Source organism: Sturnus vulgaris, chromosome 17 (genome assembly GCF_052056855.1).
Source record: "Sturnus vulgaris isolate bStuVul1 chromosome 17, bStuVul1.hap1, whole genome shotgun sequence".
Classification (NCBI taxonomy): domain Eukaryota; kingdom Metazoa; phylum Chordata; class Aves; order Passeriformes; family Sturnidae; genus Sturnus; species Sturnus vulgaris.
This window is the reverse complement of record NC_142259.1, coordinates 9,141,044-9,156,923: the sequence shown is the minus strand read 5'-3', so window position 1 is coordinate 9,156,923 and position 15,880 is coordinate 9,141,044. Positions and strand designations below refer to the sequence as shown.

General features: G+C 42.7%; 1 protein-coding gene across 2 annotated transcripts; it reads right to left on the bottom strand.

The window, feature by feature from the left end:
- Positions 1-1,036: 1,036 nt before the first annotated feature.
- On the bottom strand, positions 1,037-14,916 carry YWHAB (tyrosine 3-monooxygenase/tryptophan 5-monooxygenase activation protein beta). 2 transcript variants are annotated; one of them, XM_014884025.2, is made up of 6 exons: positions 14,832-14,916; positions 7,060-7,360; positions 5,935-6,058; positions 4,829-4,992; positions 3,401-3,496; positions 1,037-2,938 (listed from the first exon to the last, which is right to left on the bottom strand). In XM_014884025.2, exons 2-6 carry the CDS (start codon positions 7,351-7,353, stop codon positions 2,882-2,884), a joined length of 735 nt encoding a protein of 244 aa, XP_014739511.1. In that variant the 5' UTR covers positions 7,354-7,360; positions 14,832-14,916; the 3' UTR covers positions 1,037-2,881. The 2 variants fall into 2 exon arrangements, with proteins under 2 accessions (XP_014739511.1, XP_088031161.1); XM_088175035.1 differs by lacking the exon at positions 14,832-14,916 and adding an exon at positions 10,602-10,703.
- Positions 14,917-15,880: the final 964 nt, after the last annotated feature.

The following is a 15,880-nucleotide window of genomic DNA, read 5'->3' as shown; positions in this document are numbered from 1 at the left end:
GCACCCGGACTCTTACTGTGGCTGGGCCAGCTGGAGTGCCCTTTCCCAGAAAGACAGAATAAAAAATTGAGACACCTCCTCAACTCATCACTGCTGCAGACCAGCCTCAGCTCACGATTTCGCCAAAAGAGACAGCAAGGATGAGAGATATTTGAAAGGACTAAGGAGGTGGTCTCTGAACAGCAGCAGCTAGCAGACACAGAGATTTTTCTTCTCGGATATAATCAGCATGAGTTAGACTGGGAGTTAGTGCACACTACAAAATAATTTAGGATGTATGGTATGTGCATAAACGCTGAAGAAAATGACAAAGTAGCAATAATTACAGATAGGGAGGGACCACCATGTAAAGCCATGGCAGGGGGCAGAGCAGCAGTCAAGTAGCAGCTGGTTAGATTTGGCCTTATGCCTTCACTGATCAATCAAGAGCAGCCAAGTGACATTTTCCACTGTGCACTCTTCTGTGCTGCCCCACTCTGGGAGCAGGACCAAGCTTCCTTGAAGCTTTTAGGCTGCCTGTCATCTGCTGTCTGGCTACTGCCATCCATCCCTTCAAGTGCTCTTATGTCCAGTGCACCTGCACTGTTTTTTGCACTTTTGCTGTTCCTTTAGCACAGCACAGTGTGAGCAGAGCTGGGTGGGCAGAGGTGAGGCAGCCCTGTGTTCAGAGCGGGTATTTAAAAGATTCCCAAGAGAAATCTCTATATGTAACCAACAGACTTTTCTCATTTACAGTATGTTCAACCCTACAATATACAATGACTCACGGCAAGTTAAATGGTTATTCAGAGCTGCATTTAAACTCTGCAATGACAATATATTACAAGTATGCCCTCGAGGAAAAAGAAGAGAAACTGTTTTCTCCTACAAATCTGGGACGGTGTGTGGGAAAGACTCTCGGTAAAGGAATGAGTAACCCAGTATTTGTAAATCATGAATCAACTCACACAATCCACAAACTGAAAACTGAATACAAGTGGTGATTTTACTACCACAGGTTTCAGTACTACTACAGCAAAGAAAACAGACAACCAAATGATAAAATTTTTTTTTATTATTCACTTTTGAATTCTTTTACACTTTCCTGATTATTTTGTGTAAGGTGAAACTAGAACTGTTTAAAAGACATACACAAATCTAGTACATCAATAACCAGGTATTTCTTTTTGCTATACTATTCTCACAACCACGTGTGTGCTAGGCAATATAACCGTCACAGAAGCAAACTTTAGGCAGAATACTGGTCAGTAAAAACAAAGCGAAAAGAGCTACCAGATATACAGACAGGCTCGGTTCCACATTCACTACTGCATTTATCAAGCGCCAAGTATTAACTGCACAATTTGTTCAGCTAGTAGAGGGGAGTTTTAAAATCAGTGCATGAAATTCTCTTCAGCAGACAGATGGACAAACAGATGGATCCTATACCTAAGTGGAATGTGAAGGCAGGGGATGATACCACGGGACTGATAGGTGACTATTCCTAATCTTTTCCACTGCATTATTCACGCAACTCTTACTAGGTTTTGTTTAATGGAACATGTTTGAAACATGACAAGGTGAGGATGTTTGGAGCTCAAATATTACAAGCATTACAGATGTGTAGGTCTGCATTCCAGTACAAGATGGGAAATCCTGAATATTTGAGCCAGTACTTGAGCCAGTTTCCTGGTACTACCAAAGAATGGCAGATAAGAGCTGAAGAATCCAACAGCACTGGCAGCTCTCAAACACCCAAGGAAGAAACTTGTCCTTGGTGAGGTGCAAGCCTCATCCACCATCCTGGCATCACCAGGAATCAAAGAAAGGATGATGTGTATGTGGGAGTCCAAAACTGCTTTAATGGAGTTTAACAGGTGAAAGGGTCAAGGATGAACAGAGTCCAGTGGGAGAAAAATTTCTATCAAGTGAACTCAAAGATGGCTCAGTGGATTACTTACGAAGTTTTCAGGATAAATTGAGAATGGGAATACCATGGAGATTTTGATTCACCTAAGACTAAAGTAATGAAAAAGTGGCAGATCACTTCATGGTATCATCCAAACTAATAAGGCCATTCAAAAAATTGAATCTTCTCCTATTGCAAGTCCATGGCAGCGAACCAAGAGTTTTTACTACTGAAGAATATCTAAGTCGTAACTAGGTAAAAGTTATTGCTGTGGGAAGGGGCTTAGTCATGCATGTGGTGTGAGCATGAAAGCACTTTAAGAAGTCAAATCCCAGTTATCTGCCAGTGTAAAGAATTTGGAAATCAAGCTGCTAACTCCCCTGTATCCCTCCTCCCCAAAACAAACCCCATCCCCAGAAAGACAGGATTGACAAAGTGAGCTTTTGACTGAAAGCGGTGCCTCAGACTCGGTTACAAATGTCTACAGAGTGTGCCTGTTCAACTACCTCATAGCAGTGTCCCTAACTGGAATGCCATACATTGGATTGTTTTCCTTCCGTGCCCCAGTGTCACAATAGAATCTCTATAACTTTCTGTACAACTTTACAACAGAATTGTACTTCAACTATTTTGGTGCCAAATTAAGCTCGCCAGAGTTACATAATTGATGTCTACTTTTCTACCAATAAGAGTTTTGTAAAGTCAATTGCAATCACAAAACCCTTTATTATTATTATCACAGTGTTCAGTTAAAAATATAAACACGGTAATCGGAACTGTAAATGTTCAGAATAGGAAAGTTCGGAATGCCATTGGAATAACCGACCTCCGCTCTAGGTACACAAAACACCAACCAACCGGTTTTACCCCACAGACAGTTTTTGCTACGTTGAGGTTGTGAAAGTCAATGTACTATTCTTTTTGCTTGTCGCACAAAGGGATTATGTGTAGGATACAGGGTGACATTGAACATATAGTGAAGCGTGACAGCCATTAGTTCTCTCCCTCCCCAGCATCCCCTTCATCTCCCTGGTTTTCCGACGTCCATAGCTGTAAGGAAATACAAACACGTGTTTATGCTGGAAGCACGGTTAATTACAATTGTCAGGAAAGGGAAGACTGCGTAATTAGTAGTAGCTGTGCAATTTTCTCAGCTAAGAGCAATGCAGAACTGAACTTAATCGTAAAGCTGAAGAATAATAAACTAGAACATGAATAAAAGATAAGCAAGAAGCTAGCAGAAGCTGGCAAGTTCCACATAAAATTGTTGAGAACAAACTCCACTCTGTGTTACAAAAGGAATCTGAGCTTGTTACAGCAGTTAACAAGTGATTCCTAGTTTGAACAAGCAAGTCTAACTGGTCTGGTTACAAAAAGCATCGCAGTTAACACATGCAGTTAACGCCTCAGAGAAAGCTTTTAATGGCACAGAACCGAATCAGCTTTCAGATGCTGAGTCCCACTTCAGAGTGCAGCAGCCTAGAGTGCAGTGGTTTGCCCCATGGTACTCACAGTGAGGTTGTCCCTAAGCAGCTGCATGATCAGGGTGCTGTCTTTGTAAGACTCTTCATTCAGCGTGTCCAGCTCTGCTATCGCTTCATCAAATGCCTAAAAACATAAACAGCCCTTTCACACTCTGCTTTCTGAAGTCATTTCTGCTTATAGAGCTTACAAATTTGCCACATTACAATCCAAATTCTTTTAAAAAAAGCCTCCAGTATTTTTCTTTCCCACCACAAGAAGAAATATAGAACAAAGTGAGCTCTAGATCCTAGACAGCCAGGAGAAAACAGAAGTCTTCAGGGGTGTCCAGATAAAAGCCCAGAAGACTTTACTAAATGCCAATACCAAATACTGAAGAGGCAAGAGCACTTTATGTATCATGCTGAAAAATGGTCCACAGATCTTGAAATCAGGTTTAAGACAACACTTTAAAAAAAAGACTTTCATTAAAAAGGAAGGTTTCACTGGTCTAAATAAGTAGTGAAAGACAAAGGTACCATTACATGAATGAGTATATATATATATAGTACATGAGTAAGTAGACAAGAAAATGGAACACAAGACTTTTCGACAGTAGGGAGGAAGGTTTTCAATTTCTTTTCAAAACAGCAGAGGAAATCAGGTATGTTCCACCAGAGATTAACAAAGCCATTCTTCCCATCCATCTGTTACACACGAAAATCAATACTGTGAGTCTGAGAGCTGTAAGTGCTATTTCTTCGTTCAGGTTTCAGACAGATGTAAGCATTTTAACTAAAAAAAGCAAAAACAGCAGCAACATTTTACAGCACAACATCACTTCTTGTTACAAAGTCTTACTGAAGTGCATATTAAGAACACAAAGATTCACCTAATGCCATGTTATTCAAGTTCCTACCAGACAATTTTCACAGACACAAAAAGCTCCATTTAGAAGACTAATCCTATTTTAGGAAGAAGGCTAAGGAAAAAATGACTGGCTATTTGTTTGCCACAACCCCATCACAAAAGCTCTTTTTGGTCTCTGGAGAGAGGGGCACACATGCATATGGATAACAAGGACATTTAGGGCTACAAAGATGGGCACACAGACAACAATTCATGTACTGGCTAAGTGCTCCAATTTAAATAAATATTTCGCTTTAGAAGTGCTAAATTAATTCAAGTGTTTTCAATTTTGACACAAACACATTCTAAGAGAATTAGGTGGACATTAAACAGAGGCAATTTGTCCTCCCTGTCGCTGGAACAGCTGCAGTAGCAAATTAACCTTACCCAAAGCTAAGCCAGTCCAGCAAACCAACTTACCTGAAAATATACTACAATGGCAACCATTTTATGACAGCATTTTTAAGGAATTTGATATGAAAAAGCGTTATCATCTACAAAGTGCTACTGTAACCATGTAATTACCTCCTCAGCCTCCACAAAAATTGGTGATATGAAGAGTCTGCTTACCGTCTTTGCCAGATTACAGGCTTTTTCAGGAGAATTTAGGATCTCATAGTAGAAGACAGAGAAATTTAGAGCCAAACCAAGTCGAATGGGGTGTGTTGGCTGCATCTCTTTCTTGCTAATTTCAAATGCCTCCTGATAAGCTTGCTGGGAGTTTGCTACCGTTGCTGCAAGAAGCAATTACAACCAAATAAGTACATCTCTCTACTTCATGGGGGAAGCAATTATATTCTCAGCCTAGACTATTGTGCCATCAGAAATTCATACAATTACCTAAGCACAGACACTTCTTTCAATGTTTTTACATGCAAAAGTCTTCCACTTGCTGAACAATTAATGCTGAAATGCATTTTTTTAATAGAAACTTAAAATTTATTCAACAAATTCCAACCCATCTGAATGGATACAATCTCTATTTAAGCGTTCTGGTTTTAAACATCCATTTCCAACCCAGCTGAAAAAGTCATAGTTATCAATAATAAATCCAGACAAAACCACATGGGGAAGAAGAGGTAATGAAACTGCTGCAGTTAGGTCATGAACTTTGTATTTCAGGTTGGGGTTTCAGGGCAAAGCCAACAGTCCCTTCCTGGCTAATGAGTAACAGTAAGCTCCACGATGACATCAAGCTAAGTTTGCAAGACATGGTCTACATCAGACACTCACAGGAATTCACAGTTCAGCACTGCTTTCCCATTTCAGAATTTATTACTTTAGAACCCAGGAACCCAATATCCCATATTTGTATGCAGAGAGTTTGTAGACAGTGAAGACTTGAGCTGAATTCAAAGTTTAAACATGTGATCAAACAAACAAAGCATTTTCCATGAGAAAGAAACCTACATTCTCCAGGAAAATGATTTTACACTGCCACATATGCCTGAAAACTACCCACTGTGGTCAGGATTTGACTGCATTGATGAGCATCTGTCAATCACTTCTATTAATTTCAGTGAAGTCTTTCTCCAAGTGACTTGCACTGCACCTATCTTCCTAACTACAGAACAGTACTGAAAAGAAACAAATACATGATGTTGGGGAAAAGAATACAAGTGGTTTTTATACTTGATTCTTCTTGGTCTGCAGAGAGATAGTTCATTTCTACTTACTTTGCTTATTGTCTCCAGATGCCACCTCTGACAGGTATCTGTAGTAATCACCTTTCATTTTCAAATAGAAGACCTTGCTTTCTGGCTGCGTGGCATTGACAATAAGGTATTTATCCAGGAGTTCCTGAGAAAGATTTAAAAAAAAGTGATGTTTCCTGAGTCATAAAAATAATGTCTGAAACAGAGCCTTTATTACAATGGTGAGCATGAACTGTTCAAACAGTAACAATGACTTCTGTCATGACTTACGCAGACTCACGTGTTAATCACTTTGCCTACTGTTGTCTAAACTCTGGGAAAAAAAGATAAACTACTTGTAGCCTAATCTGTGGAGAGCTGAAAACTTGCTATGTTGATCCTACCCACAATTCCCTCCTGCAGGATCTGAAGGCTATCAGGGCTTAAGCCTGCTGATGCAAACCCACATCCATGACCAAATAATGAAAAGCCACAGCTGGAAATCTGCACATCCGGTCGCTTTAGCTGCCATAAATTTGAATTCTATGCAGAGCTGTGAAACTGTCCACAAGAAACTGATTCTATCTCCAACTTCAGCTGAAAAGGTTGACAGTGGCACAGACAGCACATATGCACTCAGAAAGAGATGCAAAGATTGACTGCACTGACAGCAGCAGCTCCTGATTGATCCTAAGCAAATGGAACAATAACAAAAGGAATCTCTCTTGTCTGAGTGAAAGAGCAAAATGAGTCTGGGAGAAGAACTACATACCTTCTCCATTTAAAAAAAAAATACTAAAAAAGACTCAGGACGTCAGTATTCATTTAATGAAAGAATTTAAACAGCAGGCCTTTTAGCAGGACTCATGTCAGTGCCCCAGATCTAAATTTGTTTTCATGGTGAACCCCCTCCAGCCAGCAGCCAGGGGTTTTCAACATGCCCTTGTTTGCTTTTTGATGCTAGAAAAAAATACAGTCCTTTATAACAAATTCCCTAAGAAGCAAGCTAAATGACTCAGGAGTTAGAATTGGACCCAAGTATGTAGCTATGCAAGATTATTCCCCCGCTAAGGTGCTGCAGTTTCTACAGCACTACTGAAATTCCTTAAGCCTCTCTGAAGAATGCTGCAGTACTAACTACTGTTATTTTTGCTGTTGGATTATTACCAGAACATCATTGCAGATATCCTGCAATTCAGCCTCAATTTTCTCACGATATTCTTTTCCCATCTGCTGTTTCTTCTCGTTTCTCTCTGTTTTCTGTTCGATGCTGGAGATCACGCGCCAGGACGAGCGACGGGCACCGACCACGTTCTTGTAGGCCACAGAGAGGAGATTCCTTTCTTCATTGGACAGTTCATGTCCCTGCTCAGTGACAGCCTTCATAGCAGCAGCCATGTCATCGTAACGCTCGGCCTGCTCAGCCAGTTTGGCTTTCTGTACCAACTCACTTTTATCCATGGCTGTCCTGCAATTAGCAAGGAATAAAAAGAGAAAAATGTCTCGATGGTCTGCACTGGAGAAGTTCACGGTGAAGGGTGAAGCAGATTTTACAGTTAGTAATAAGAGGGAAATCTATCAACTGTAATTAAGTATTACAAAGAGTTTCTTTTTAAAAATGTATTTGACCTTTTGCCAAATATGTATCATTTCCATGTGTAAATGACTAATGACAATCTTGAAGATATGAAAGCATCGTTCTTCAAAATGCAGCAAAAGTCATAATGGCATTAAATTAAATACAGCCCTGTGTGTATCCCTCCTCTTTCCTTTACCAGCCACAGCTCAACTGGGGAGATATTAACCAAGAAACCATTAACCAGGTTGCTGGGGCTTTTTCAGGTTTTTTTTTGTTTGTTGTTGTTTGTTTCCCTCCACTACAGTACAAGAGCAACTACTTAGGAGCACTGAAGCACTGGACAGCTCCTTCTGACACAGAAGATTTTTGGCAAGTTAAAGGAGATGTTTCTGTAGGTTTACATAAACCATACCCAGGAAAGCTGTAGTTGTTGGCAACTATGGAAAGTACATTTATAATGTTCTGCCAGGAAATAATGTGGGTTTTTTTACATATGCATCAACATACACATAATGGACGTCTCTACACAGCTAGAGTGGCCGCAGTCTCAGGTTTTCATGATCTTTTAAATGACAGTGACATTCATAAAATCTGAATGGAACGTGGCCCACATGATGGTCACTGCTACAAAACAAATTGCTTTTATGGAAACAACTTGTTTATCATTTCTGATAATGCAGTTTAGCAACCAAAGCTGTAAAAACACATCACATGGCCACAGGGTCACCGAAGAGCTAATGCCAGGGAGAATGAATAAACCACCCAGAGCCAGGCTCACAGGAGAAAGTAAAGAAATTTCTTTGCCTTTATCAAAATGAACCTCGATAGCTCACAAACTTACAGACAACACAAATTTAACCATAACACTTCTCCAGATGTGCAGGTTCACTTTTGGACACATCCAGAACTGTTATTCTCATCAGTACCGAGCAATAATTATCCTCTCCCACACCTAAACCCTAACCAGGGCTCTCCCTGTCTAGGTAAATTGTCAGGCTGAGACTAAACAGCCCAAAAACAACTTCTGAAAGAACAATAAAAATCAAACAAGAACAGTAAGTTTACATTTGTGTTTCACAGACTTCTGTTCATTACAGAAGCACCTACAGTCCTATTAGAAAGAACCAACACACTGATTGCTGAAGCCTTTTCCCTGGCTCTCACCTTTGAAGATTCCAGTCTGACAGGCTTCTGATGGAAAACATCTTGCACACACTGCTCAGCTTGTATTTTACTCCAAGCATCATCTACCACACTATTATAAAGCAAAATCAGTCCCCTGTACTAAATCCTTAACCAGGACAATGAGATACAGACCCAAATTCCCATTGTGATAAATTCCCAAATTCATACACTGCTCACACTGCCGAGGATGAGTAATAACTACAAAATTATTTTGAGATGAGCATATTCTGTCCCTCCAACTGAGGATATTCCACTTTATTAAAAAAAAAAAAATCACCCAGGATATCAAGTCAAACACTGTTACTTCACATAGAAGTTCCTGAAGTAAACCCAGTAACCAAATGCACCTGCTCTGTATCTGCAAGCCACACTCACTCCTGCTTGTGTTTGATCCTTTGTAGATCTGAATGCATCCATCTTCATAAGGCACTCAAAGTAAGGACATGGAATACTAAAAACAGCCTCCTGGAAAGGGACCTTTTGCAGACTGGGAAGTAAAGCTGGGCTCTGGCTGAGCTCTGTTTCAAGTGCTACGTTTAAACCACTGGATTCTGGGACTTACTGAAAGGTGCCACACAGACATCATATCAAAGCCCTCAACAAGACAGGGTGACTGTGGGCAGCAGTGTGACAACTTGTGGTAAGGCTTGATTCAACTGGTTCTCACTTCCCCAGTAAAGCTTTTACCCTGGGGATAATTGCCATTGGTTTCCACAGGCTTATCAAACAGATAGCTCCTGATGATGGAAAAGGTTAAGTGGGATTTGTGATGTGCCTTGTTTCTTCCTACTTTGAAAGCTATCATAGCACCAATGCACAACAAGCCCAAAGAAACCTTCAGACCACTTCCCCTTGAGACAAACCCATCCTACCTTTCCCTCTTGAGTCTATCAAACCTTGTAAACCATTCCCTTAACCAACACTTATTGCACACCATGTGCTTAAGGCAGGAAGTAATTTGTGAGTGGTATTTCTCTACCCACTCACTAAAATCTGAACATGAGCAAAGTACACCTGAAGAACGACTTTTACATTACAAGAGCCAACTTAAAACAACAAGACGTTGAAACAAAACAGTTTCAGAACACTTTTAGTTTCTTCATTGTCTGCACAGCCTCTAGAAGTATTTCTACTGCAACCATCTTCTCTTCTTCACATGGAATGTGATTGTTATGTGGAAGCAGCCTGCTTGTTGAAATCCAGAGGCAAGCAGCTCTGAGCTTACATTTTGCCATTGAAAGGTCAGTTAGTTTTATCTTTGATCTGCACTTTGCCAATAGTGGTCTAATCTGCAGACAAGTCATCTGTGCAGAATTCCGTTTACAAACAATATAGAGTTTAGTTTTGAAAGGGTGCAGAGTTTGTTTTATCAAGCTCACTGACATATTTATATTTAGATGCAAGACAGTTCACAGCAGTCAATGGGTTCATATAAGGACACATGAAGGAAATCACAAAGGGAACTGCACATGAAGGAAAACACAGGGGTACAAAGACCTAACAGACAAAAGAGATCCAGAAATCAGTTTAGCATATCAATTATACAAATAAAATACCAGCACAAGATTGGAATGTTGCTTCTCATCAGGCAAATTTCCTCAGCAATGTAACAAATTTATGCACATGAAAATCATTTATGCATATATGAAACTCACACTCATCACTAAAATGGAGCTCCTGAGAACTTCACTGGTTTAGTTTTAACGTAAGAATTCAGCATACAGGGGCTTGAGTTTAGTTAATTTGTGTTAATATCTGTACTGTTAGGCTTGCTATGAAACACAAATATTATTCAGTAACATGGATTTAACCGAACTTAAACGCAGTAAGAAGATCTCTGCCCACACCAAAATACCTGCCAACGACAGTAAGCCTACCATTACTTCCTTCCCAGGATCTGTGTAAAGGAACACTTAAAATCCTCATTTGATTCTCCATTGCTTACCTTGTTAGAAGCTTGGAGAGAGCTTTGCAGAGCTATGCTGGCTTGAGCTCCAAAAGAGGGAAGTGTTTGCCAGAAGGAAAAAAGATACAAGGAAAGGAGTGATGTTTGAAAAGGCAAAGAAGCAACTATCAGTTATAACTGGTCCCTCCCAGAGAGGAGATGAAAGCCACACTCTAACAATGGACCAGTGTGCCACAGTCTGATACAAGCAAAGCCTAGAGCTAAAAATACACCTAGGCCACACACAGAAGCCATCTACCAAAGGTTACCTGCAGCTAGGAGCAAAATACACAGAGGTGATGAACAGGAGGCTGACAGGAATGATCTATTCTAGCACTGATAAAGCCATGCCATGGTGGCAAAGGGAAAAGAGGGAAGATGGAAAAAGGAGCAGAGACGTGCAGATCACAGCCATGGAGGAGTCCTCAAAGTTGCCTGTTCTAAGCAGAAGATTCTGATATTAGATGCATTAACACAGTTCAAATTCTTAAGACACTGTCTTCTTAAGAATCTGTCCAATACAACTTAGTAGCCCTCCAAAAAGAAGTGGCTGGACACTGTTCACAATAAGGAATGCCAACCACTGGCCAGAAGTCACAGCCAATAGCACCAGCTGCCAGAAATTTCAATCACCTGAAGTCCCACACTCAAAATGTAAATTTTTTACTATTTTTCCCTCTATTTCCATACAGCCTAGAGCTCTTTCAATCTCTCTTACAAATGGAGAAGAGCATGTATGCAGGCACTCTAAGTTACAAGTGCTTACTCTCACTCCAGAAATGAAACACATCACAAAGCATCAAAGGTAAAGGTCAGAACCTTCAAAACGCATTAGTTTGCAGCTGCCTGCATCTTTCAGTGGAAGATGCAGTGAGAAGGAGATGGTGTGACCAGCCTGGGAACAGCACCTGGAGTCAGTACACCCATGGATCTTTCAACAGTGGATGGCACGCAGAACTGGAGGTTTACATTAACAGCTGAGGGGTAAAACATGCAGCTACTGTTCTTCAGAAGACTGCAGGATTTTGAGAATTACAGCTTACTCCTCAGCACTTATTCCATCTGCTCCGTAGCCTTTATTGGTTCCCATTCCTATGGGCTCTTTAGGACAAAGCCAAAACGAATCAGAACTAACTGTGCTGAAAGTCTGTAAAAATCAAATGAAAACTGACACTGAAAATAATCTGGCTTATATAACATATCGAACTGACAGGACAATACTAATAAGCTTTCATTGGTCTGAAGTCTGCTGCTCTTGATGACCTGTTCTTCTGATGCTAATTAAGTCATCGATTTTTGTGCACTGTTATTCTCTCTACAGCAAGCATGAGAATCTACCAGACAAACATTCACACTTTGTAGAAAAGAACTGGTGAGAAAGCAGTGTAGTTATTGGTTTGACGTACTGGTCCCTAACGAGTTGAGTAGAGCTGCAGGTTAACAGACCTGCCTATTTCACTCTGAGAAAGGAATACAAAATGAGGTTTGGTGAAATGGGAGGCAATCATACTTCCCAGTCAAAAGCTCTGTAAGTCCACTCAAATTCTAACAGAAAAAGCAGCAGACTGGTACAGAATTTGCAGTTCAATATTCCAACAATATGTGAACATACCTTATTTGATTTCTGCATGGGCAATTCATTCAGAAATTAAACATTCATGTGAGGTGAGTGGTATTACAAATTACGGTTCTGTAACTGCAGAGAGTAAGAGCTTGGGAGACATTATTTCTAAAATAATTAGAAAATAATTCTCCACCATTCAGGTGTACCATTCAGGTACACACATGCTGACATAAGTATCTGCATGATGGGGATGGCATTCCCTGTCAACTGAGCAGTGCTTCCAACATTTATTTTTTACAGTAAATGCAACTCTTTCTATTGAGTGCATGGAACCTTCCTTGCTTTACTGCAGTATTAAGCATTTGATTTCATTAGTTGTGTTTTTCTGGTTGGTTCCCTCAGAGGCAAGCATGGATTGTTAAATAACTGATTAAAAAATGAATGGCTCTTGTAAGATCTGAACAGTAAAATCTTCCTGTCAGAAGCTTGAGTATAGCAAGTTCAGTAAAATATCCTGCAAACATGAGGGAAAAAGGAGAATGACTTCACAGTTGTGATATTCTTGCTGACCTTGTGCAGCACATAACTTCAGCCTCCTCTGCATCTACCCTGGCCTTCAGCTCAAATCTCTATGCAAATGTTGAGATAAAATAAACATTCTATAAAGCCATGTCTCACCCTGCTCTGGGCATCTGCTGCCATCATTACTTGTTGCTTCGTAAAATTGAATAAAATGACACTCAATGGTTTTCAGTCTCCATAGAGAATTATAAAATGCCCATGAGCACTACCAACAGCATGTGGGAACACTGATATTGTATGGACATCTTAAATTTAGTGACAGCAGCCTTGTACTTCCTAATGCCAGGCTGAAAAGCAGAGCTCTGCTCCCTGCCTATGGCCCTTCGCTCAGGACAGCTGCAGGTGGAGACACGCTGGCACTTCCACAGCACAACATCCCCACATGGCAACACCTTTTTGTTCCAACCAGCAGAATTGCTTCTGGCTAGAATCCAGGTGGAAATAGTGAGTTAACCCAAAAAATCTTCCCCCAGGCATAAAGTTCACGCCAAACTAATGTATTCATATCACAGGTAAATCACTTTTGTTAATAATAAACTCACAGTATTTATATTACAGGGTGGGGCAAGAAGTGTGGCCATATAACAGACACACTACTGTAATGCCTGGTATTAGGATACCACACGGATCAGAGCAGGAGCTTTTACCTCATTAACCAAATAATTATTTACTGAGCTCCTCCTCATCCGAGTTTATTCACATGCATCACAAAAAGCTGCATATTGGCACAGGCCTGCTCAGGAAAAAATAAAAAGACTCAACATCAAAATAGCAGAGATCAGAACATGCGGTACTGACATAATGAGGTTGAGAAAACTGCACCAGGCCCATCTGTGCAACGAGTCTATCACTTTATTGGTACCAATTTAATAAACAAAATATGATACAGGGAATATTTTTGCAGTCCTTTAATATGAAGGGAGAAAAAGGCACTCGTGTTCTTGTTTTATTTTGTAGACCAAATTATACCTCATTATTGCTTTGAAATAAAAGTAAGCTCATCTTTCTTCATATAAAAGTATTTTAATTTCTGACTGAGGTGTCCTGTGTTAGTGAACACGTGAAAACACAAATATTCCTACAGCCACACTTGATACAAAAGATTATAAACATTGCCAAAGTCTCTGATACTTTTCTATGGGAATTTAGTTTTTACGGTGCTGCATGATGTGGCTTTTTTTTGTTTTCCTATCACTGGAAAAGGTATTTTAACTATTAATAAGGAATCTATCTGAAAGCAACCCATTTATATTGTGATCTTTGTGTGAGATGCATTTGTGCCAATACAGTGATTGTGTGCCACTGTGATTTCAAATCCCAATTACTACCTGGATATACATACCTCAACCAAAACCCATGGCCGTTAGATCTGGGCCACTGCCCAGCCTTTTTGCAGGCTGGGACTGGCTTGAACCAACCTTCTTTCCCGGTGGAGTCCTCCCTAAACGCATCTCTATTCCCAAATGGACACGAACGATTAAAATCGGAAAATTATTAATAATAAAGGCATTTTGTTCCCTTCTAAAGCGCTCATACACGGCCACGACCACCTTCGGCCCTACGTGGGCCGGCTCACAGCCACGGCCCCGGCAGCTGCGCTCTCCCGGGCTGGGCACGGAGCTCCCGGCTTTGGCGAGCCCGAGGCCGGCCCGAGCGTGCCGCGGTGTGGGCTCGGTCCCGGTGTGGCGGGGCTCGCTCTGCCCCCGGGCGCGCAGCCCTTCCCGCCGGGCGGGCCCAGGTGAGCGCGGCCGCGCCCCGGGCACCGAGTGACTCACCGGGGCGGGGCAGCGCCGGGAGCTCGCCGAGGGGCGGTGCCGCCCGCCCGGGCCCGCCGGCCGCCGAGCGAGGGTCACGCCGTTACCCGGGCCGGGGGACGCAGGAGCGGGGAGGCAGAACCGGGGACCCTCCCGCAGAGACCCCCGCACGGCGCGCCCGCCGCGGCCTGCGGCTCCCCGCGCGGGGTGGGGTGGGGTGGAGCGGAGCGGGCCGGGCGGGCGGGGGCAGGCCGGGCCGGGCTGCCCCGCGGGTCGCGATGCCGATCCCCCGCGCCGATGCCCACCCCGATGGCGGGCGCGGCCCCTCACCTGGCGGCGCGCGCGGATCCCACGGGCGGAGGCGACGGGAGCGGCGGCCGCTCGCACGGACACGCGCACACACCCTGCGGCGCTCGGCCCCGCTTCCGCCGCGCGACACGCCCCTTCCGGCGCCAGGGGGCGCCACCGCCCCGCGCACCGCCCCAGCGCCACGGTCGCCATGGCGACAGGGCCCGGCCCGCCCGGCCCGGCCCGGCCCGGCCCAGCTCTGGTGCTGAGCGGGGCCGGGGCTGTCGGTTCCAGCCCGCCGTGCGAGCACACCCCGAGCGGGGAGAACCGCGAGACACGGCCCGTGGCACTCTCACAGTTCGGCAGCCGCCGCGCTCTTTGTCTCCGCGGAGTTCCCTGGTAGCGCAGGAAGCGCTGGGGTGGCAGTCCAGGGGAGGGGTTGCTGCGGCCTGGCAGTGCAGCAGTTTCTCCGGCAACAAAATAAACGATTTTTGGTTTTCTTGCCATTTCCTTGCCATTTCTCACTGCTATTCTTTGGCTGGACCTCACTGTAGGGATCACCGAATCACAGAATTGATTAGGTTGGAAAAGACCTCTAAAATCACCGAGTCTGACCTGTGACTGAACACCGCCGTGCCAATTAGAGCATAGCACTAAGTGCTGCACCTCCAGGGACAGTGACTCCACCACCTCCACAAGCAGACCATTCCAAAGGAGCACATAAGGGACATATCTGTGGAAAATAAGCAACGGGGTTATTCTGTGCACCCTTACAGGAATAAAATTTCACAAATAGCTTTGAATTGCAAAATCGCCTTTAAATGCTGTTTTAGTAGCAGCTATTCCCTACAACTTCAGTTGCATGTTTTCACTGAAAAAAATCAAGATATTTACTGGCTAGCTAAGTTTTATGAAACTAATAAACTACATTTTCTAGGGAAATGACAAAAGAGAAGATGTTTGGGGCATGAGAAAAAGTCTAGCTCAGTCTCCAAAAAGGAATCCAAGTAAAAGAGTTCAGTTTAGTAATCCATATAATCCTTTTGGATAAGAAGTGACAGGACACACATCTCAATTGCACTGCACCCAGA

Bases quoted from the DNA above. Each gene is read 5' to 3' on its own strand.
- YWHAB (XM_014884025.2), bottom strand. From the start codon at position 7,353: ATGGATAAAAGTGAGTTGGTACAGAAAGCCAAACTGGCTGAGCAGGCC. The intron at 6,059-7,059 runs GTAATAATCCAA...AATCTTTCTCAG, and splicing joins ATATCTGCAATGATGTTCTG to GAACTCCTGGATAAATACCT. The intron at 3,497-4,828 runs GTAAGCAGACTC...TTATGTTTTTAG, and splicing joins CCTGTAATCTGGCAAAGACG to GCATTTGATGAAGCGATAGC.